The sequence below is a fragment of the Aphelocoma coerulescens genome, chromosome 11 (assembly GCF_041296385.1).
Source record: "Aphelocoma coerulescens isolate FSJ_1873_10779 chromosome 11, UR_Acoe_1.0, whole genome shotgun sequence".
NCBI classification, from domain to species: domain Eukaryota; kingdom Metazoa; phylum Chordata; class Aves; order Passeriformes; family Corvidae; genus Aphelocoma; species Aphelocoma coerulescens.
The window spans coordinates 20,889,545-20,914,447 of NC_091025.1; the positions used below are offsets into that span (position 1 = coordinate 20,889,545).

The 24,903-nt window shown below is 46.7% G+C and overlaps 1 protein-coding gene across 1 annotated transcript in view; it reads left to right on the forward strand.

Moving 5' to 3' along the window:
* SLC7A10 (solute carrier family 7 member 10) overlaps positions 1-24,903 on the forward strand; it is a 47,240-nt gene that overhangs the window by 18,813 nt on the left and 3,524 nt on the right. The window contains exons 2-8 of the mRNA XM_069026661.1: positions 11,353-11,557; positions 17,741-17,892; positions 18,632-18,757; positions 19,720-19,873; positions 21,530-21,653; positions 21,749-21,852; positions 22,878-22,974. Coding sequence (XP_068882762.1) covers positions 11,353-11,557; positions 17,741-17,892; positions 18,632-18,757; positions 19,720-19,873; positions 21,530-21,653; positions 21,749-21,852; positions 22,878-22,974 — 962 coding nt within the window. The remainder of the gene's footprint in view (positions 1-11,352; positions 11,558-17,740; positions 17,893-18,631; positions 18,758-19,719; positions 19,874-21,529; positions 21,654-21,748; positions 21,853-22,877; positions 22,975-24,903) is intronic.

Consider the following 24,903-nt stretch of genomic DNA (forward strand, 5'->3'; position numbering starts at 1 on the left):
GGCAGGAGTCTCCCTTGGAATGGCAGATGCAACGCCTTTCCCTCTGAGTTATTGTAATTTTGAAATCAAGGGTGCTTTTAGGCAAACATGTGGGAAATAGGAATAACAGTTCTTTACTATTATATATCTATATGTGTATAACCAGTCAAACAAACAGCAATAACTCTGGCAGTAACAGCAAACAATCCCAAACCCAGTCCCAGCCTTCTCGGCTGTCGGGCCCTTTCCCCTCGGGTGCAGTTCCGCTCGCAGCCGGCAGGGGCGCTGGCGGCTCCCGGTGAGCAGGGCAGGTGCGATGGTTCCCCTGCGGCTGCAGGGGGCGCTCCGGAGCGAGCTCGGGGAGCACGCGGCAATGGCGGCCTGGGATCCCAGGGAAGGGTGGAACAAAGGCTTCACAAACCCCTGGGCAGCCGATCCCAGTGTCCGGCCGGACCTTCGGGAACAGCAGGCTGGAGCGGCAGGCTGGAATGGCAGGGATGAGCACAAATCCCAGATGGCAGATGAGGTGTATCCAAACAGGGAACCCCCTAGAGGTCTAGGCAGGGCGAGCACGACTACCACGTAGCGAAGGCTCGAAGCAGTGGTGGGGCAGGGTGGCCATGGCCCAGCTCTGAGCGGGGCAGGGAAGGCAGGCTTAGGATCCTGGTGTTTTCTCCAGCAGAAAGAAAAGCGGCCGTAGGAAAAAACAGCTTCCTCTCTCTCTGGACACCGAGACCCAACTGCCCCCACACCCAGGTGAAACAAAAGAGTAGCCAGGCGCACCCCACCGCCAGTGGGTAGCTCTTTGTCTTCCTTAAGTACCCAGCGATTAGCAACAGTATGGGGGCAAAAATTGTTTTAACAGAAAAAAACCTAGAACTCTTAAAACCCCAACATTATCCACCCCAAATTTTTTCCCATACTAACATGTTACATGAAACTTAACCCTTTGAACCATATAAATACATGCATCACCCGAATTATAGACATATATATATGCTGATACTGATACAAGTACAGAGCCATGGGTAGTTCACCCTAAAACAAGGTCCCCTTGAGGTATGCATCAGGTCTCTCCATCCTTTTGCATCACCCACCAGGTGCAACCTGGTCCCTGAGCAAAAACAACCCCACAGATGGGTTTGTCTTTGCTCAAGGCAGACTTAACCCAAACAGTTTTTCCAAGCATACCTCTCATGTGCACCACTGGAACCTTATCCCCATCTGTTGTTTGTAGGGGTTCAGATTGGGCAGGGCCTGCTCGGCTGGTGGAGCCTCAGGTGTTAACTCCAGGTGACTCTTGCTAAATGCACCTCCCAGTTCTTGAAACTCCCCCCACCCAGTGCCTTCAAGGTGGTTTTAAGCAGTCCATTACACTGCTCAACCTTCCCAGCTGCTGGTGCATGGTAAGGGATGTGGTACACCCACTCAATGCCATGTTCTCTAGCCCAGGTGTTTATAAGGCTGTTCTTGAAATGAGTCCCATTGTCAGACTCGATTTTCTCAGGGGTACCATGCCTCCAAAGCACCTGCTTTTCAAGGCCCAGGATGGTGTTCCGGGCTGTAGCATGAGGCACAGGGTAGGTCTTCAGCCATCCTGTGGTGGCTTCTACCATCATGAGCACATAGTGCTTGCCTTGGCGTGTTTGAGGCAGTGTGATGTAATCAATCTGCCAGGCCTCCCCATACTTGTATTTGGACCATCGCCCACTGTACCACAGGGGCTTCACCCACTTGGCCTGTTTGATCGCAGCGCATGTCTCACAGTCATGGATCACCTGGGAGATACTGTCCATGGTCAGATCCACCCCTCGGTCTCGTGCCCACTTCTAGGTGGCATCTCTGCCCTGATGGCCAGAGGCATCATGGGCCCATCGAGCTAGGAACAACTCTCCTTTATGTTGCCAATCCAAGTCTATCTGGGACACCTCTATTTTCACAGCCTGATCTACCTGCTTGTTGTTACGATGTTCTTCATTAGCCCGGCTCTTGGGGATGTGAGAATCCACATGACGGACCTTCACAGGTAGCTTCTCTACCCGAGTGGCAATGCCTTTCCACTCCTCAGCAGCCCAGACTGGTTTTCCTCTGCGCTGCCAGTTTGCCTTATTCCACCTTTCCAGCCAACCCCACAGAGCATTGGCTACCATCCATGAATCAGTGTAGAGGTAGAGCTTTGGCCACTTCTCTCTTTCAGCTATGTCCAGAGCTAATTGAACAGCTTTGAGTTCAGCAAATTGGCTCGATCCACCTTTTCCTTCAGTAGCCTGTGCAACTTGTCGTGTGGGGCTCCATACAGCAGCTTTCCATTTCTGGCTAGCGCCTACAATTTGGCAGGAAGCATCAGTGAAGAGGGCATATTGTCTTTCACTCTCTGGTAGCTCGTTATATGGTGGAGCTTCTTCGGCACGCGTCACCTGCTCCTCTTCTTCTTCAGAAGATAACTCAAAAGTCTCACCTTCCGGCCAGTTCATAATTATTTCCAAGATCCCAGGGCAACTTGGGTTTCCAATTCGGGCGCGCTGCGTGATAAGGGCGATCCATTTGCTCCAAGTAGCATCAGAGGCGTGATGCATGAAAGGAACCTTTCCTTTGAACATCCACCCCAGCACCGGTAGTCGGGGTGCCAGGAGGAGTTGTGCCTCTGTGCCGATAACTTCTGAGGCAGCTTGGACTCCTTCATAAGCTGCCAACATCTCTTTCTCTGTGGGAGTCTAGTTGGCTTCAGACCCTCTGTAGCTTTGGCTCCAGAATCCCAGTGGTCAGCCCTGAGTCTCACCAGGCACCTTCTGCCAGAGGCTCCAGGACAGGCCATTGTTCTCGGCTGCAGAGTAGAGCACGTTCTTCACCTCTGGTCCCGTCCTGACTGGGCCAAGGGCTACCGCGTGAGCGATTTCCTGTTTGATCTGGGTGAAGGCTTGCTGCTGTTCAGGGCCCCAGTGGAAATCGTTCTTCTTGCGGGTAACCAGGTAGAGAGGGCTCACGATCTGGCTGTACTCGGGAATGTGCATTCTCCAGAAACCTATGGCACCTAGGAATGTGTTTCCTTCTTGCTGATCAGTGGAGACATCGCAGTGATCTTATTGATTACCTCGGTGGGAATCTGACATCGTCCATCTTGCCACTTTACTCCCAGGAACTGGATCTCTCGGGCAGGTCCCTTGACTTTGCTCTTCTTGATGGCGAAACCAGCTTCCAGGAGAATTTGGATTATTCTCTCTCCCTTCTCAAATACCTCTCTTGTGGTGTTCCCCCACACAATGATGTCATCAATGTACTGCAGATGTTCTGGGGCCTCACCCTTTACCAGTGCAGCCTGGATCAGTCCATGGCAGATGGTGGGACTGTGCTTCCACCCCTGGGGCAGTCAGTTCCAGGTGTACTGCACGCCCCTCCAGGTGAAGGCAAACTGAGGCCTGCACTCTGCTGCCAGAGGAATGGAGAAAAATGCATTAGCAATGTCAGTAGTGGTGTACCACTTCGCTGCTTTGGACTCCAGCTCGTACTGGAGCTCCAACATGTCTGGCATGGCAGCACTCAGCGGTGGAGTTACTTCATTTAAGCCATGATAGTCCACAGTCAATCTCCATTCCCCATCAGACTTGTGCACAGGCCAGATGGGGCTGTTGAAGGGTGAGTGGGTCTTGCTGACCACCCCTTGGCTCTCTAGCTCACAGATCATCTTGTGGATGGGGATCACAACATCTTGATTTGTCCAATACTGCCAGTGGTGCACTGTCAAGGTAGCAATTGGCACTCGTTGCTCTTCCACTTTCAGGAGCCCAACTGCAGAAGGATTCTCTGATAGTCCAGGCAGGGTGCTCAATTGCCTAATGCCTTCTGCCTCCACAGCAGCAATCCCAAATGCCCACCTGAGTTCCTTTGGGTCTTTGTAATAGCCATTCCGGAGGAAGTCTATGCCCAGAATACACGGGGCCTCTGGGCCAGTCACAGTCGGATGCTTTTGCCACTCCTTCCCAGTCAGGCTCACCTCAGCTTCCAAAAGGGTCAACTGCTGTGATTCCCTGGTCACCCCAGCGATGGATACAGGTTCTGCCCCCACATGTCCCGATGGCATTAAAGTACACTGTGCCCCAGTATCAACCAATGCTTCATATTTTTGTGGCTTTGATGTGCCAGGCCATCGAATCCACATCGTCCAGAAAACGCGGTTCTTCCGTGCCTCTTCCTGGCTAGAGGCAGGGCCCCTCTAGCCCTGGTTATCATTCTTTCCCTGGGTGTGCATGCTCGAGGCCCCTTCAAGGGGATCCGACATATCATCCTCCCGTCTGTAATACCTGGCAGCTCGGTCACAGGAGGCTGAGGCTACTTTCACCTTAGCGGAACCCCCTCGGTTAGTGCCTCCCTCCTTGAGTTCACGCACCCGCGCTGCCAGGACAGAAGTGGGTTTCCCATCCCACCTTCTCATGTCTTCCCCATGCTCACACAGGAAAAACCACAGCTCAGCTCGTGGGGTGTACCCTCTCTCTCTAGCTGGGGGAACGACGGGCTCTGACTTGGGGGCCTGTGACTCGCACTGGTGCCACACTGCCCTTCCTCATCTCCTACCTGATCTCCTTCATCTCCTCTTTGAGGTCCTGGACCACAGCAGAGACATGAGCTTTCAGTGGACCCTTGACCATACTGTCATAATTCCTGAGCTTGTTGGCAACAGAGCCCACTGTTTCTCAGTTATTGTCAGCATCAATCGTTGCAATGAAGGTGGTGTATTTGGGTGGCCCTAGCTTTGCCAGGTTCCACATCATCTGTCCTGTGCACCTGACCTTACTGGGGTCATTATCATGCTGTCCATCCCTCCCAAAGAGTACCTTTAATACTGCCACTTCTCTTAGCTGTTGGATCCCTTCCTCAAGTGTCTTCCACTGCATTCTATGATGGTACTCCTGCATTCTGTCTTTGTGAACAAACCTTTCTCTCACACTCGTTAAGAGCCACTCCCAGAGAGAAAGGGGCCCTGGCTCCCTCACAAATATCTGGTCCACACCTGGGTCCTGGGTCACCTTGCCTCGCCACTATCCAGTTGCACACTTGTGCCCATAAGGTCCCAAACCCGAAGCAGCCAGGTTGTATAAGGCTCATGCCTCCTTCACACAATGTCGTTTCGCTTACTATGGAGACTGTCGTATGACAGGGACTCAGTGATGATTTCTGGCTCTGGCTCTCCTGCTGGTTGTGAGGGCCCTGGTTCCCCATCATCATTAACTGGTCGTACTGATTTGGTCTTACACTTCCTCCTCTGCACAGGGGCGACTGCTGCTGGCTGTGCTTGTCCTTGTGGTTCAGCTGGAGCCTGGATGGTTGTAACATCCGTGGGTTCCACTGCTGCACCATCGGACTCTCCCCCTTTGGGGCAGAGAGAGGGTTTTTCACTAGCTGAGGATGGGTATTCCCTTAGCACTTGGCATATCCCCTGAGGCACCTGGCCCATCTCCTGGCACATCTCCTGGATTCCCTTCACCAGTACCCCCACCCAGTTTGGGTAGTCCATTTCTGAGGTGGGCTGTTGGGCGCTATCAGGCTGTGCGGCAGGGTCAGGTTGTGGGGCAGGGTCTATAGTGTCTGGGGCTGTGTTAGGCTCTGGGGCAGGATCAGGCTCTGGGGTAGGATCTCTAGTCTCTGGGGCTGGTGTCTGGGTAGTTATCCAAGCCAATCTCAACTTAACAATGAGTGATAAATAGAGTAGGCCTACCAGCAGCAGGTGGTTAGTATTCAGAGGGAATCTAAACCCTTCAAAAGTTGGTGGGGTGGGCCCAAAGAACTGGTTGAGGGGTTGGGAGAAAACTTCCCCTGGTGTCATTTCCCCACAGAAGGTACCATTTTTAACATAACCCCAAAAACATGCACTTAGTGTGTGATAGCCCTTTATCCTTTATCCATCCACATTCCGGAGGAAGTTAAAAGCCCATGAATTCCTCATCTTCTCAACCCATGGTGCAAACTGGATAACAGCAATGGTAGCCTTAGTCAGAGAACCCATGTTTAGGTAAGGAGCTGCAAAGGGGAAGAATATAGCCACGACCACGTGCCACCCGAACCAGGGTAAACTAGACCACATAGTGCTGCCTAGCAAGGTTCCTATATCCAGCACAGAAAATTAAGTTATCCAGGAACTGTTATTCCTTTTTCACCTCTCTCTCTTAATGCCCTCAGGCCCCACGGTTGGGCGCCAAGATCTGTCTTGGTTTGAAAGACAGGTGTCTGCTAAGGAAGGCAGGAGTCTCCCTTGGAATGGCAGATGCAACCCCTTTCCCTCTGAGTTATTGTAATTTTGAAATCAAGGGTGCTTTTAGGCAAACATGTGGGAAATAGGAATAACAGTTCTTTACTATTATATATCTATATGTGTATAACCAGTCAAACAAACAGCAATAACTCTGGCAGTAACAGCAAACAATCCCAAACCCAGTCCCAGCCTTCTCGGCTGTCGGGCCCTTTCCCCTCGGGTGCAGTTCCGCTCGCAGCCGGCAGGGGCGCTGGCGGCTCCCGGTGAGCAGGGCAGGTGCGATGGTTCCCCCGCGGCTGCAGGGGGCGCTCCGGAGCGAGCTCGGGGAGCACGCGGCAATGGCGGCCTGGGATCCCAGGGAAGGATGGAACAAAGGCTTCACAAACCCCTGGGCAGCCGATCCCAGTGTCCGGCCGGACCTTCGGGAACAGCAGGCTGGAGCGGCAGGGATGAGCACAAATCCCAGATGGCAGATGAGGTGTATCCAAACAGGGAACCCCCTAGAGGTCTAGGCAGGGCGAGCACGACTACCACGTAGCGAAGGCTCGAAGCAGTGGTGGGGCAGGGTGGCCATGGCCCAGCTCTGAGCGGGGCAGGGAAGGCAGGCTTAGGATCCTGGTGTTTTCTCCAGCAGAAAGAAAAGCGGCCGTAGGAAAAAACAGCTTCCTCTCTCTCTGGACACCGAGACCCAACTGCCCCCACACCCAGGTGAAACAAAAGAGTAGCCAGGCGCACCCCACCGCCAGTGGGTAGCTCTTTGTCTTCCTTAAGTACCCAGCGATTAGCAACAGTATGGGGGAAAATTCCTTTAACAGAAAAAAACTAGAACTCTTAAAACCCCAACAGGATTTTGCATACTGAGTGAATACACCAAGTATTACCAAGTTCCTTTATTTTCTCACAAGCACAGTGATACTGTTTTCCTTCAAAGTGCAGTTCTTGAAGTGTTTTGGTGAGAATTTTGCTTTCATTTAAGAGGTGAGTTTCAGTTCTCATAGTTATATTAAAAACATCAAAACCCCATATCTGATCCCAAATGAATTCCCATAGTTCAAAAGCCAGAGGCAAAGTGAAAATATTGGATTTTTCAATAAGCCCCATGTCCTAATTTTCACGTCATTACCACAGTTCCCAAATGGTTTAGCCCTACATGAGGTGCTGACCTCAGACCAAAACTACACGCGTGTGTGTGCCTGGTCTGGGAAACCCATTTCAGGGCCAGGTCACAAAAGATCCTAAACATAATTAGAAAAACAACCGGAGATTTGAAAGGATGAGGGGGTTGGCATTCTTTTCACAGAAAACCATGTTTGGGACCCACTTCCACTAAGTCAGAGATGGAGCATGGCTGATAGGAGAGGCTGGACCCACTTCACACCCATGTTGCCACAGCCGGTTTGGGTTCACCCAACCCGGGGCCCGGCAAGTGTGGCCGCTTGGGTTGAGCATGTGCTCACAGAGGACAGGCTGGGCTCCTCGTCTGCAGCTCTGAGCTGGAAACAGCCAGAACTTTCTTTGTTTAAGGAGAATACTTTCTGGGTGCAACTATGTGAAGGAGCAGGACAAGGACCAGACAGCCTTCTGGATGGTTCTTTCATACAAACATTCTACTGCTTTTACTAGCAGCACTGCCGGATCTGTTACTTGATTGGAGAAATAAAAAGACACAGACATTTCTTCCTTTTGTTTTTTTTATTCTCCTGCCCTGTTTCCTATTTTTCTAGGATGTGGAAACTGCTCTCAACATTGTCCAAAAAAAAAATAAACATGACACTGGATAAGATCTCAGAAGTGATATATATATTTCAGGATATTTTACTTGCCTTCTGTGTTTTTTAATTTTCTAAAATGACTCATAGGGGTTAGTAACAATTTTTAAACAAAAGCTGAGATTGTCATGGGATTGTCACACCAGCTATTCCATATTATTGTGAAAAGGAGAAAAGAAGGCAACAAACACCAAGAAACAAGAGAAGACAAAATATCATGCTATGAAAATGTGCATCATGCCATGAAAATAGTGCATATTGCATTTTCTCACCCCAGAGCTGCTCACCAAATTCCCTCCAGTTCCTGCTGACCAAGACCTCTTGAAAACTGCTTCTCATCAGGCAGTTTCTGACAGCTAATTTTCTGGAGCATTTCAGTATCTCCACCATATCTATTTTTAAGCATATCCTATACCAAGTGAAGTGAAGGTACTTTTTTGGGCACATTTACCACATTCATAGGCACATAGGCAGGTTTCCCTAAGAACATTCTGTTGTCAGAAGGGGTGTAGCACTTCTATTCCTACGGATATGGCTTTTGCACCTGTTGTGAGTGCAAAATAATAGGAAATCCATAATGAACTTGGAAGATAATTTTGGGGTTTTTTTTATTCACTCATTAATTTAAAATTAATTACATTTTTAAAAATATGATTGGCTACTTAATTTACAAAAAAAATCCTGTGACTGTTTGTATGAAAGAACCATCCAGAAGGCTGTCTGGTCCTTGTCCTGCTCCTTCAAGATAGTTGCACCCAGAAAGTATTCTCCTTAGATAAAGAAAGTTCTGGCTGTTTCCAGCTCAGACAGAGTTGTGGACAAGGACTGCTTTGGCAGTCTTACCATAACAGGAGGCCATCATTCTAAGCCACGGACACCTTCTCCCTGCAGCCATTTGGATTTAGGAAAGAGACCCACTGCCAATGCCCCTCACTGCCCATCATCCAGGCTGCCAGAGATGAGCCATGCCCCTTCCTGGAGGCAGAAAGACGAAGCACAGAGAGCTTCAGAGCTTTGACAATGCCAAGTGCAAGCATTTAAAAAACACATCAGCGACTGTTTATTTAGACTGCACTAGGGCACTGCCGTGCCAGATCACTGCTGCCACCTTCTCTCTGCAGTTACACCACACCAGGACTTAGCTCTCTCTTCCCTGGGTTCCTCACAAAATGGCCAGATCGTGCTGCTTCCCATGGTGCTGCCGAAGCTTCTCTCTCCACTTCCCCACCCTTCCCACCCCACGGCAGGTCTGTCCATCACACCTCAGCAGTTGAGTGGGTACAGAAAACCAGGTGTGCCATCAGCTCACCCCCTCGCCAGCACAAAGCCACAGTGGAGATCAGGGAAGCAACCTGCCAGCACCACGCAGCACAGGTCTGCAGAGACACGCTGTAGCATTGGATTTCCTGTCCATTATCAGCCTGAGGGATGCCATGCTGTGTTTGGATTGTATCCTTTCTTCATGTACTGACAAAATGGAAAGGTGACCCAAGGGATAGGGGTGGAAACTGACAGCCTGCTGAAAGGATGGGCATTTTCATCTGCTCTTTGCTGCCAAAAATAGCAGCAAGCCTGAGCTAAAGTGAACAAGGGTAGTGAGCAGGAGGAGGTGGCATGAAAGGAGTCAGAGGACCCCTTAGCGGTTATTCTGTCTTTGGGCATTTGTTCAGTACTGGAATGGCCAGAAAGGAGTATGGTTCCATCTCAAAGAGGCAGTGGAAACCTACAGATCTATCTCGGTATAAAACACTGTGTCTAAACTTTAGCGTGCTCCCCAAAATACCACCAGCTCCTCCCAGAAGTGTAGTGTTTTCAGGTACGTTGACCTGTGAAAAATGGAGATACACAGCTATGTATGCTGGCAGGTAGCAGATCATTTTTAAGGGGCTTTTATAACTTAAGGCCTTTCTCCATATGCATGAGTACAACCCTTAGAACACAGCAGTACAAAAGACTCATAAGGCTTTTCCTCCAGACCCTTCCCCATCCTCGTGGTCTCCTTTGGATGCTTTCTAATAGCATAATGTCTTTTTTGTATTGTGGTGCCCAAAACTGTCCCCAGCACTCGAGGTGAGGCCACCCCACCCCAGAGCAGAGTGGGACAATCCCCTTCCTGGCCTGGCTGGCAATGCTGGGCCTGATGCCCCCAGGACAGGGATGTCCCTCCTGGCTGCCAGGGCACTGCTGACTCAGATCCAACTGGCCATTGACCAGGACCCCCAGGTCCCTTCCCACAGCTGCTCTCCAGCCTCTCATTCCCAGTCCATCCACACAGCCAGGGGTGCCCCCTCCTAGGTGCAGAATCCAGCACTTGCCTGTGTTAAACTTCACATGGTTGGGGATTCTCCATCTCTCTCATTTGTCTGGGTCTCTCTGTAGGGCTTTTCTGCCCTCAAGGGAGTCAACAGCTGCTCCTAATTTAGTGTCATCAGCAAAGTTCCTTAGTGTTCCTTTTGACCTGGGTCCAAGTCGTTAATGAAGATACTGAAGAGCACAGGGCTGAGGATGGAGCCCTGTGGAACCCCACTAGTGACAGGTCACAATCCTGATGTCACCCCATTCACTACAACTCTTTGTGCCCAACCCATGAGCTAGTTGCTCACCCATCATGTAACACACCCTGGCCCCACATGAAAAAAGAGCACCTGTGGTATCCAGCACTCCTTTTCTATACCCAGCACTGCCTCAACTCACATCATCTCAATTGTCTTATATTGTCTAATATTTTAGTCATATCACATTACAACTTTAAAATGTATGGCTGATGACTAAGCAGCACAGGTACTGCAAGTACAAAATGTTAATGGATTTCTAGTATTTCAGACTTTGAGATTGGCTTTTCAAGCATAATCTTAAATCCGTCCTTGGTGGACAAGCACACCTTTTGGGCCCATCATTATAGACAGTGCTACTCTCTTGTTTCTTGACCTCCTAACCTCCCTGGAAATGGGCCTTAACTTGTTCAAATTCCTCTTAGGAGTGGATAAAAAATTTTCATTACAAAGTCACTTCTAACTCCTTTCAATAATACACTTATGCATGGCAGGTGAGAGCAGACAGTTGTGCAAGCTGAGCAAGTTCATGCCAGAAAACTCACGGATCCTCAGCTGAGACTTACCGTGCTTCAGCAGAGCTGAGCACACACTTACCGTCCTTGATTGCTGATAAATGGCAACACTTTTTCCAGGGTGTAATCAGAAAAAGTGCAGTCATGGAAAATCTGAAAAGAGGGGTGTGGGGGTGGCACAGCTGTCTTTTTTGTTTGAGTGGGGGCTTTGGGCTTGTTTACCTTTTTTTGAATAAATAAAAGAAAAATATTTACTTTCTTTTACCTCACTGCTAACCTATTTTTCTTTCCAGGTAATATAATTGGTTCTGGGATCTTTATTTCACCGAAAGGAGTTTTGGAGCACGCCGGCTCGGTGGGACTCGCTCTCATTATTTGGGTGCTTGGCGGCGGTGTGGCTGCCCTTGGCTCGCTGTGTTACGCTGAACTGGGAGTCACCATCCCCAAGTCAGGAGGGGATTATTCCTATGTCACAGAGATTTTTGGTGGGTTAGCCGGGTAAGTACCCTATCTCTATAAACTAATTTGAAAACACATTTATATTATGTATTTGGTGTGGGAAAGCCATCTGACAACATTTATCAATAAAAATGCTTTAGCAAAATCAATCTTTCTGTTCTCTGTTAGAAATACCAAATTGTCCCTACACAGACCTCTCGGTGCTGCTTTGCAAGGAAAGGTGACAGATGCTTTCACTTCCCTCACTGACTCAGTCAAGTCCATGACAGAAAAGAGTGATGCTGTGTCGGGGTGATAATTCCTGTGTGCCAGTCATGAATGATCAGTGCCTTGTGTTGAAGAGCTTTACCCATCAGGGAGGCCAGGCTGGAGCTACTTACCAGAAATAAAGCAAAGCTGCTTCACTTACTGCAGCTGTACAGAATAACCAAGTGCTGTAAATACAGAGGGGGGAGGAATGCTAACTCAGGAAATGATTTCTCTTTGAAAAGACTACTAATGGGGTAGTGTGGCTAAGGGAGGAAGGGACAAGTGAGAGGAGGTTATCTTTTTTATTTGAGTGTACACTTTTTCATGTATTCAACACAATAAATTAAGCTGTCGGCCTGTACTCACAAGCTACTAGAGAAGCACCAGAATGTTCTGACCAGCTCTCTCATTGGAAGTAGAGAGGCCATACCACGTACTGGTGGTTTAGTTAAGAAATTAGCACCAGTAGAGAAAACTAGAGAAAGAGTAAGGAAAATAATAAAAAACACCAAACCAGAGTATTCCTTCTCATGTGAGATGGAAAATTAGCTCATAACAGTTGAGCTGGCTGCTGAGCAAGGACAAATCAGAACAGGCATAACACAGGCAGTCTGTCACCCTATCCCACAGGCTGTCCTCTCATGCCTGCCTCAGCTCAGTGCCACACAGGCACTGGGCACAGCATTACAGACATCCTTGGTCACAAGGTACATTTCTGATGCTTTTTAGACTTAAGCCATTGCCTTATGCTGGTTCACGAAGTCTGTGTTTCTTCAGCTGATGGAATCTCTCCTCTGACTGCTGTCCTGCTTTGCACAGAAACTTACACTGACACCACAGAACAGACTGAGATAACAACAACATTGGCTTGGTTAACCAAATCTCAGCTCCACTGATGTTTTTTCTTTCACGAGGGCAGGAGCTGCACAGCAAAGCTCCTGCTTCCCCAGGGCACTGCAGCAGGCAGGCAGCAGCTTCCCCATTGCCTACTCACAGGAACAGTGTCTGCAAGCAGGGACCAGGGAAATGAGAGTATAGAGCCCCACAGTCACAAGTCCCATCCCTGGAACATCACTTTGAAGGAGGCCAGAAACATCAGAGTTCCACAAAACCAAAAGAATTGTGCTTTCTAGGTCAGAAAATGAAACTACTTAGAAATCAAGTACAACTAAACCCGGCTTTAAATTGTTCCTCAGCTCACTATGCCACATTCAGAGAACGTGCCTGGTTCCTGCAAACACCAAGCTATGCTACTGCTGTAACAAACCACACACAGTTGATTAATCACTGCCCAGCATGTACCTGGGGACAGTCTGACCTTCCAAGGCGGGAAGTTCTGCTTGGGCAGCACTTACTTGGTGTCCAGGCTTCTAATGCACAAGCAATATCAAAAAAGCACAACCTGTCCCCTGAGGGGAAGCAGTGCTCCCGTTCTTGCTGTGTAGAGACTTTAGCTCTTCTCTCAAGAAAAGAAGTAGTCCCACTAGGATGACAAAGTGTTGCATTAGGCAAAAGCCTTCAGGTAGGTTTTGGTGTAAAAAGGGGGGATTCGGTCATATTTTCCAGTAAAGCCAAACTGGGATTATGCCCTGCTGCACTTTGCTGAGCCACCACCTAAAGCCTGCAGCTTTGGGGAACTCTTAAAAGCACCTTCAGCTCCCCGCTTGGGAAGTGCCCATTCACCACTGGCAGTTGCACACAGGGTCCGAGCTTAAAGGGGTCTGCACTGTGCCTCCCTGAGATAAAAACCACTGCTTCTCTCTTTTGATTTAATGCTTCTACAGCAAAGTACATCAAACTCAGCACACAAAGCTTTAGTGCATCTGCCTTTCAAGTGCATCTGATCCCAATGACCAGTTGGATGGTTTGGTCTATTCACACAAAGATGTTTGTTATAAGAGCACATGCTGTACCTACCCAGACCACAACAGCTCCACTTCTGTAGTCTTGTCCCTGTCTCCCAAAATCCTCCCATTTATCATGTTTTACTCCATGGATATAAGGCACAAAGAAATACTATATGATTATAACAGCCATTGGAGTACTACATGCCCCAGCTTCTGTGTCTGGCAGTATCAATAGCTGGTTGCATAACTTTTAATTTAAAAAGCCGCATTGCTGGTGTGATTCAAGTAGGTGAATGGAATTACGGAGGCAGGGCAGGGCCATCTCCTGAGCTGGCAGGAGCTATGGCTGCAGACCAGCAGCCCTGCTCTGAGTCCAGGTCAAGGACAGCACGAAACACTGCTGAACAGTGGTGGTGATGGCAAACCTTGGTTGGAGAGAACCCTGAGCAGAGACACTCCCCAGCTCCTCTGGCCAGGGGAGAAGGAAGAGGTGAGGAAGGGTTCCAGTATTACTAGGCTCTGGTCTGGTACCAGAGAAAGACTCCTGATTTCATCTCTATTTAGAAATCATTTTGGTCTTAAATAGCATCTGTGTGCAAGCACACAAACTGCAGGGAATGTGTCACAGCCTGTGCTGTAGGAGCCATCTGAGCACAGCTCTTCTTACATGCATATGGGCTTGCAAATCTGTATGGGTCATAAAAAGAACATTACCCCAAATAGTAAATAAAAGGCTTAATATGTCTTCTTGCAGAAGATAATGAATAAATTCAGCTTCATGAAAAACCCTCCAGTGCATTTCTGATCAGTACAACTTCTTCTGAATGCTCAGCAATAATGCTGCAGCTAACACAGCTGCTTCACCAGCAGAGACCAGTGACTGGACATATGTCCTTATTAAAATCAGTCAGCAGAGTTTTCAGCCAAAGCTTTGATAAGTGTCACTCTAAACTGCAAGTATAATATGCTTCAAATATACTTCTATGTTTCTTTTTTGTTATTGCAAAAATCTGAATCTTCCAAAGGCAGTAAGTGTTTCAGCAATGTAGGATAGCATTATTAATATTCGAACTGGCTCCAACTTACTTCAACCAGTTCAGTTTTTCCTGAACTGTACTAAGGTGAGTGTACTATAGCAGCTGCTTCAAACTGTTTTCTTTTGCTAATGATGTACAAGTAGGGTACAATGGAATTTTATATTTTCACAGGCTGCTTTGAATCCATAACATTTAATATCTATGTGAGATCCTTGTGGGAGTACATGCACATCCCAAATAGATGTTTGAGAACTGATTTCACCAAGTCCACTAGACTCTTTAAGTCCCAGATCAAACCATGTTGTTTATTTCTTTCCAAAGGTGAGGAAATTTTTATGCAGAGATATCTGCAAAAAAATTCAGTTTTAGTCCAGGGATGACTGGCACTTCACACAAATGCCATACCTTCCCAAGAGTAGCACACAGCACCACATACTCCAGCCTGTTTCTAAAATGGGGGGATGGGCTCTAATTAGATAATGTCTCATTCATGTACACGCTGATGGGAGTGTGTGCCATTAACTTCAATGAACTTTGGATCAGACTCAACAACCAAACACAGGGGAGGCCATCCAGCCAGTAGCTAGAATACAGTCAGGGAGGTTATTTTACCAGCTCTTTCACCACCAGCACGTGTAGGAGCTCAGATTTCTCATGCAAACTCCAACGTTCAGAAAAAAAACCCCAACCAAACAACCAAAACCCCAAAACCAACCAAACATCTTCCTTTTTCTTTACATTCATCTGTCTCAAGCCTGTTATAAAGATCTCATCATTTCTCAGACAGCAACAAAAGAAGATTTACCTTCTGGTATTCTTGTAATCACAGTTACAGAGAAACTTTGCAAGGCTGTAGGGTGGAGTTCCACCTCCCAACATTCTCAGTGCCATAGCTCAGCCCTCAGGACAATAATTCCACCACTTTCCATCTGAGGAACAAAGTCATTCCAGGTATGCCTTGCTGTGGTCTCCCTGCCTCGAGCAAACACCCCCTCTCCACAAGCCATTTTACTCAGGAACAGCCATTCCCAGCCAGCTGGGCCTTCAGGTCCTCATCCTGCCCTGGCAGCCGCTGGCACTATGAGAACAAGGTGCATGCCAGCGATGCACCCTGGCCCCCACAGCTGGTTGTTTGGGGATGTGAATGTGATCTGAGTGACCAGTGTGAAGATCTTTTTCTCAGAAGTGGGTTTTGATTAAAACTTACCTGTAGAAACAAGATAAAAGTGGGCTTACACCTTAGGCAATCTTCCTTCTTGTTTTACTGCCATCTCTCTTTTGAGCTTCACATTTGACAGTGCTAAAATTATGCACTTGCTTTAATTTGCAGTATCAATCCTGCATTTCCATTCCATGACTGTCATAAATAATCCATTCCCATTAAACCATATTCTACCCAATACCAGCTATGCCACACTCCATATTACAACACAGAAACAAGGGCCAATTTTGCCTGAAATAATGTTTTCAGAGTCATTCTCCCCACTGAATGTTTTACACAGTTCTTGGCCTACATAATTTGTATGGGTGAAGGTAAACATAACAGGGAAAAACTGGTAGCCTCTGCAAAGGCCCTGCCAGCTGACAGCCATACAAACCAACTTGACCTCAGTCAGAACCATCAGTATCCTAATCACATTCCGCAAATTGTTATTGCAGTCTTTAGGTCCTATTTATTCTTCAGTGTGGACCAACTGAGTTAACTCAGCAAGCAGGATCTGCAGAGCTGTCCCAAGCTGGGTGCATCATCAACACTATCAAATATCACAAAGCAATAGCTGGAGAAAACTGCTCTGAACCACAATGAAAAACATTAGAAGTTGGGGGGGGCGGAGGGGGCAGAGTCACACAACAAAATAAAGAGAAAGAAAAAAACTTTCTGAGTTTATTGTAAAAATCTACAGTGCCAGTTAGGAAGGCACCCAGTTCTTGCATCAGTTTGGTTTGCCAAATTAACTCTGATAGCTAATAATTGCCCCATACTTCTCAGAAATAAGAAGGCAAAGTGAAGGATGAGACTGAGAGACATTTACCACCTCAGCTGAGGAGCACCCAGCAAGCAATACTCCCTCCAGGTTAATAGCACAGAGAGGGGTTCCCTCAGCTGTGCCAGATCTACAGGCCTGGAAGCAGGGAACACAGTGGGTGGGTGCAGCCCCTTAAAGAGCAACCCACATAATATAGAAATTATACTGTCTTATTTGGAAATACCTTTTCAAATCCTCATTTGTGTCGGGCATTCCTGCGCATTACATTTGTGCATGTATGTGAATAAAAGACTGTGTGTGTATCTGTGTGTACATACACATGGCAAGAAAAACTTCTTCACATTCTTGCAATGACTACTTCTCACTATAGAAATAATAATACTTCAAATATTTTTAAAGACTAACTAGATCAACTGCTGCCTTTTTAACTTTTTTTCCTTTGCACAGAATGAGAAACCAAAATATCTCACACTTTATATTTGCACAGATACTTTGTTGGGTGCAATCACCTTAAGCCACAGCTGGAGGCAACCAGCCAGCCCAGTGGACCCCAGCTGTGTGATCCATCACAAAATACTGCAGCACTTATCTGCCCTGGCCCGGGTCAGAGAGCCAACACCAGCAGTGACAAGAAACCCCCCTGCTGACCAGCAGGGAACTGGTAGCAGCCCTAAGAGTACAGCTGCTGCCTGTAGCTGAAGGCCCTGCCAAAAGCCTTTAGAGGTGTTTTCAGTGGAGGGACTGCTCCTCTGTGGTACATGTCAGTCCTGTCCACGGTACCACAGTTACTGTCTGCTGGGGTAACGTGTCAGTCCAGGAGCAACGGAGATCCTTTCATCTGGCCACACAGTTAAATCAAAACATGCCTGCTGGTCATAATCCTCGCTCTTCCACACATTCCTAAACCATGCTTGTTTCATTTAAAACTCAATTTTGCTAACAACATGGGAAAAGGGATAAGGAGAGTCACAAGTAAGTGACTGTTATGTGTGACCAGGACGAAGTTGCTCAGCTCTGATGCATCATGCACAGCTGAGCGTGTGTTATCTCCTCCAGCACAGCACCAGCACTGCTTTCTTGTGCTTTTCCTTGTCTTTCCAGGTTTCTGCTGCTGTGGAGCGCAGTGCTTATCATGTACCCAACTAGTCTGGCTGTCATTGCACTGACCTTCTCAAACTATGTCCTGCAACCCGTCTTCCCTAACTGTATCCCCCCCTATAATGCCTCTAGGATCCTCTCCATGGTGTGTTTACGTGAGTATTTGCATTTGCTTCTTGCACACACACAAATCTTGCCCTGGTTTTACAAGGGACTACTTGAGGGGCCGCTCCAGCCAGGCTGGAGTCAGGGCCACAACTCCAAAGGCTGGTGGGGAGGTCCCAGGAGAGGCACTGTGACCAGTGTGGGATATTCTGTCCCTTTCCACTTGCCTGCAGCAAATCTAGTGACCTGGAGTGAGGCAGAAAGGCACCTGAATCCCTGTGGGTCCAGGGAAAGTAGAGGCAGGTGAGCATGTGGGAGGGGACACAGAGGCATAGGCACCTGGCACAGGTGACCCACCACCATTTGAGCCTTTCCCCTTCCTAGTCTTCTTTCACATTTACAAACGTGAGTGTGCAGAAGGCAGCGTGCAGCCAGCTCTGCATTAATTACTTCTGGAGCCAGCGAAAGCAAACCCAAGCTCCAGGACTGAAGACATTCACTGTTTCTGTGAGGAGGCAATGATCCCTGCACGCTGAGCACTACTCAGGCACAGTTATTGGAGCTGGGGAGAGCCCCAACCGGCAGCAGCCAAGGGGTGAAGGCTGATGGCTGCCAGGGGTGCCCCTGCAGCTGGGAGCATCCTTGGGAAAGGCGATTGTCCTCTTCACCCTCGTTCCTGGCCGTGCTAGAGCTCCCTGCAGGAACATGTGTGTGTTTTTCAATATTTTGACTGTATTTTCTTAAATAAACATAATTTCATTTCACTGAATTCAGTCTTTTGCTCTCCAGTCCTCCTGACCTGGGTGAACAGCTCCAGTGTGCGATGGGCAACGCGCATTCAGGATATATTTACAGCAGGAAAACTCTTAGCCCTGACCCTTATCATTATTGTGGGCTTCATACAGATCTTTAAAGGTACTCTGTGAGACAGCTCTAACATTGGTATGATACTGTTGATAGACTTGATTTTTCCCACTTACTGCACTGTTTCCTCCTTACAAACTGACCTGAAGGTGTGCTGGGTTTTGCTGAGCTGTGGAGTTGCATACTGACACAGCTGTGGAAAGTATGACACAAGGGAGAAATCAGCTGTATCCCCTTAAAAAAGTCTCTTGCGAGCTTACCTTGTAGGATTTGATAGAATAAAGGAGAGCAGCTCACGGTGTTTCGGAATAGTTACTTAAAATTTTTAATCTATTGTGCATTCCTTGAATTTGAAATGCTCTGGGTGTAAAACAAATAAGCAATACTTTGCCTGGGGCAGGAAGATATCTGCTTCATTTCAGGCACTAGTCCAATTTCCTACAAAAAGTGACTTACAAGATTAAACACAGGCAAAAAATGTCTCACTGATTCACCAGTTATTGGAAAGCAGAAAGCACAAAAGACTGATATTTTTATCATGCATATGATAGGTCTTATAAAGGACGAAGAAATATCACATTTACAGGGATCAGAAAACGTTTTCTCAGTGGTAATAGTCCTATAGTCTTGACAAATCTTTCAGTCCCATAGGCATTTTATTTTCAAGGATTTCTACTAAACAACACCAAACTCTTTAAAAGAAAATTGCATTAAGAACAAGTAGGAATTTATACTGCCAAGGATCCACCCTCAGACAGTGCGGGTTGACAAAGGGTCTCATGAGTTGCTGTGGCACAGATGGTGGTGAAGGGTGCCTGTACAGCACGAGCTGCCTCACCAGGACACTGTCCTGCAGAAAGCACTGCAATTGCTATGTCAGCCCATGGTGACATGAAGAGCATGAAGTCTCAGTTCCAATAAAGAATAAAGACTAAAAAGTGAAAGCTTACCTATTTTAAAGTGTGTGAGGACGGTAGGCGTGGCTTAACATCTTGCTTGCGCTCTCTATGCAGGAAACTACAAAGAGTTGACACCAAGCAACGCATTCAATTTTTGGATGACTCCATCTGTGGGGCATTTAGCATTAGCTTTTCTTCAAGGGTCCTTTGCATTCAGTGGCTGGAACTTCTTGAACTATGTAACAGAAGAGCTGGTTGATCCCCGCAGGCAAGTATCCATTTCCATGACACTTCTTGAAGAGGCTGAGACAGTGGAGCTGTCTGATAGTACTACTCATTTCATAAGATGCTGCAATGTCTTTCCATGTCTGTGGGACTGGTCTTTCTAAAGGAGAAAGATTTTTCTTTAGAACAGACAGCAGGCAAGTTACAGAAACACTGAAATTAAAAAAATATTGCACAAGGTATTAACTGAATCAAAGCAGCCTACAGACAAGGCAGTATCTTTATGTCACTATTCAATCATAGTCAATTTTCCATAGCAGAAGATTGACCATAGATGAGATACCACATAAGTATCTACAGGGAGCATCTTCTTTGTCATAAAAGGATTAATTATCCTGGAAGTGGCTTTGCTTTTTCACCCAAAGGTCTCCCACAACTCCCTGAAGGAAAAGATTAGTTGTGCAGTGAAAGTGGCACTCTCTGCCCCAGCACAGCTGTGGGCACCAGCCTGCCAAGGCAACTTACACTGGGTCACTGCAGATCCAGGGTATGCAAAGGGGCTTGGAAATGATTTATCAAAAGCAGCCTGAGAAGGCTGGAGGGAAAGGGAATTTTAGTTTAGCAAAAGTCAAATGTTTCAACATTTCAGAGTTAATAAAGTGGAATGACAAATGTCAAGAGCAGCTCTTGGAGCATGAGTTATTTCTGGGCACCCAATGCACACAGCAATTAAGCAAGAAGAAATTTAACCTATTACAGCTTGGATGGGAATGACTTAAAGCTAAAGCCTTATGAGCATCTCTGCACTCCAGTGAGTGGCAAAGTGTATGTCCAGAAATCTCGTCAGGAATAAAGAAAGTGTTGTAATGTGTTTCCTTAATAAACAACAATATTTTAATGGACGACCACAATTTTAATGCTAATAATAAAAAATTTATTATTTAAATAAGGTAAATATAGCCTTAGTTGAGAAATAAAGAGAGAATGGAGTGAATGGTGCTTTTTTATTTTTACATGTTGTTGCAGCCTTAGAGGAGAAATTAAAGTATAAAAAAAATCGGATAACCAAAACCACTTCCTACTTTTCCTAAATCTGTTCAAATTCACAAGGTTAAACATGCTTTCTAAAATCTTTTTTCCAAATCTGACACACAGAGAAAAATGCATTATGTTAGATACAGAACAGTTCAGATATCCACCTCTAAGAAGGTCTCTGGATTCGAGATCAAGTACATCTGTACTACTGTCAGTTGCCACGGTATTGTATGACCAGACCAGGTTTATGGTACACAACGGTCCAAGGCAGCAGCTGAACAACAGGATCCCCTTCCTTTTCAGAGCAGGCACAGGTAAAGCAAAGCAAGACATTTTATCCCACCACGGTGCCTGTACATAGGGCTTTTGGGAAACGGATGTTTCATTTTTCAGTGACAGTCTGTCCCAATCCCAATAAAGAGCCCAAATGGAGCTCGTGGTACCTTTGTACTGGGAAACTCCCTGCAGACACAGCATTTCATAGCACTTTTAGCCTTCTCCAATGTGCAGTGAGTCAGAGAGCTGATGGAAGCACTGCTTCCCTCCAAAGAAACAGCCAATGAACCCACCCAGCTGGGTGACCATCCCCGGGCCGTACACAGCTGTTGTGACCTCACTGTGCATGATTGTAATTTCTTGTCTACCCTCCTAATTCTTTTATTAGGAACCTACCTCGTGCCATATTCATATCCATCCCATTGGTGACATTTGTGTATACGTTCACCAACATTGCATATTTCACTGCCATGTCACCCCAAGAGCTCTTGTCCTCCAACGCTGTGGCGGTAGTAAGTAAACCATTCCCTGCATGTCTAAAATACACTTTGATTTCAGTACTGTGCTTTGCAGTGTATTTCAGTTTCTCTGCCTTCTGTTGCTTTAGACATTTGGTGAAAAGTTACTGGGCTATTTTTCCTGGGTTATGCCAGTCTCAGTGGCTCTATCTACATTTGGAGGAATAAATGGATACCTTTTTACCTCATCAAGGTTAGATGGAGTACAATTTTATGAACATTATCTAATTTGGGGAGGGGCTGTTTTAATTGCATTTGCTAAAGAAATGCTAGCTAGACATTTTGGATGTTGTAGAGCATGAGGTTGTTGTTGGGTGTGTTGGATACAATCAGTTATGAATTATTCTGTTTCAAATTAGCAAAAGTAATATTAAATCATGAAATTTCTTGCAAATTAATCCTCATGAGTTATTGAAAGTGTTTGCAGATGTGGAATAATTCTCAGTAAGATCCAAACACAGCTTTAGCATGAAACCAAAGTAATTTTTTATCAATAAAGTTCCAATAGCTCCCAGCTAAACTGTGCTTTGCTCAGAGGAGTTTTAGGGCCTGGTGCTGTACTCAGTTACAGGCATTTTCATGCCTATGCTGGAAAATCACCTTTCAAGCAAGATACATTGCATGGAAACTGTTGATAGTTGGACCAGAATCTGTAAAGTCTGTAAGATTGCAATCAATAAAGCCTGTTTATAATAATTGACCTGTCTGAATTTAATTTAAAAGTTATAAAGTTTTTTTGAGGAAACTGCTCAAGTACCTTGGGAAAGTTATTTATCACAGCACTTTCATGGGTATGATATGCAACAAATCGGAGAGCATATGTAACAGGGTATACACTTAAAAGTGAAATGCTAAGGCATGTTAAACCTTATCCAAAACCTTTTGACACTGTAAATACCCACACAACCTGCAGAGTATTCATCCCTCACTGGGTAAAGAGACAACGCTGGCCAGCAGAGAGTCCTCAGAGGTATTTCGGCATCTCAGAGCAGGTTTATCCCAGGTGACTTTAGCTGTTGAAGGCCTTGTATACTGAAGGTTTAGTTTAAATACCTTTCCCCAGGGTTCACAGTCTCTAGTTGTCTCTGCAGTGGCAGCCACAGCTCTCTTCCATGAGAAGACCAAAGCAGGTGGTTGAGATAAGAGGTGTTATATGACTAGGGACTGGAGAGGCTGTTGCATACCCAGTGGATTCATCATTACTCTTCTTATTTCCAGGTTATGTTTCTCTGGTGCTCGAGAAGGCCATTTGCCAAGTTTGCTTGCCATGATCCACGTCAAGCACTGCACACCCATTCCTGCCCTTCTTGTCTGCGTAAGTGCTACCATCCCTCCTCTGTCACCATGTAACCTGCTTTTAGAAACACTAAATCACAGAGAAAAGAGCTGGGAAAACACTTGAGTGGTGGTTTTACCCCAGAAGAGGAGCAGTGGGTCAGCCTGAATTGCAGCTGGTAGGTGCCAGCTGAGCAGCTCCTACTGCCCCAGAGAGCAGCAGCCTTCAGCCTCAGAAATAATTCCTCCTTCTCCCAATCCCCTGACACCTGAAGGGTTTCCCTCATAACCTTACACTTGCAGTGTAAGCTCATTAACTCTTGTCCTGCAGCAAGAGGTAGGGACTGGCTTTTGAAACAGAGATACTTCATTTAAGAAAAGACAAGCTCCTTAGACCAATTTTGCCTGCTTCCCACAAGCATTTGGAAATCTCCATGGTCACTGCTAATCCCACTCAGGCAAGGCTGCTTTAGGTCCTGCCACCAAAGCCAGAGTTATGGTGGGTCCCAGGGAAAGGACAAAATGCTCCTACAATTACTTTCAACAACCAAGACATCTTGTGAGGGGTGATCAGGCAGTTCTCTGAGGGCCACAGGTATTTCTTTCACAGGCCAAAAAATTAAGTAGGGACAATGATTGCAGTGGCCCTGAGTAATATGCCTGCTGAATGGTACATCAGGCAGACAACAGGTCACCTGCAAAGATCAGACACCAACGGGCCAGCTGTTGGGAGTGTCAGGGGCTGGTCCAGCTGCTGATGTGCTCCCATGGGAAAAAGATTCCCCCCACTTTTTAGACAGTGTAAATTTCCACAGTAGTAATGACTTAGGGAAGTTATTATTTGAAACAAAGAGCTTCATATGCTTTTATCAATAGTGAAACTAGAATGTGTGATGGGTTTTACAGCGGCATAGAAGATGATCAAGAAGAAAATGATTCACACTGCTGCTGTACAAGGCTGCAGGGCCCAAGCAAAGGAATTCCCCAAAGGGCATTTGCTTGAAATCTTGGCTGTATCAATGGCTGCCAACGGCAGATTTGCCATTGATATCAAAACCACGAGGGGTGGACCCCAGATGCACTAGAAAGATGCATGTTTACATGTCTCCCAGCTCTAACAGCAACCCTGGCACAATATACCCATACAAAATTTCACTGAATAAGCCTCCTGCTCATTCCCCTTTTATGACAAAATATGCATCTTGCTTAGGTTTTACAGCATTCCTGGGGCTTAGTGCCCCATCACAAACATCTTGCCTACTGCCCACTGAAGGTTTGGGGTAAACTGCCCTGGGCACCCATCATGGAATCCTGTGTTCCACTGGGACCCATGAGGCAGAACTCCTTTGTCCTTAAAAACACATCAGCTGAAACAACACACTGAGTCTCAGAGGCTGTTTCTCTGTGGAACAGCACCAACAAGAGCAAGCTGCCTGTTGAGCTGACTGATCCATGCCACGCCATCCCCCTTGAATCGCAGTGCAAATCACAGAACAAGCATGGCATATCAATTCATCATTTGAAGGTGTTTTAATCCAGCTCAGTGCACATCAAACACAGCTCGGAAATATTTATCTCTTAAGAAATAGAAAGATAATAATAGTATAGCGTAGGCAGCTACAACAGCAAACAGGGCTACACTTTAGGCAAACCTAATTAATACATCAGATTCCTTTTCCATTGAATCACACCTAGATCTCTGCATGGAGAGGTTTCTTTGTTCATGGAGAACAGCAATTTTAACACTACCAGTGAGACCTTTATTTTTACTGATTTACTATTTTACTTCCAAAAATCAAGGGGCCAAGCTAAATGTAAAATAAACAGACTTGGTTTTTTTTGCAAGACAGTGGGGAGTAGCTGGCCCTCCTGCCAGCCATATGGCTATGGCCAGGCCATCAGGAGGGCAGCAGCCCCTCTTCAGTCATGAGCCACTGGGGATGACACCCACACTGTGAGCAGATCTGAC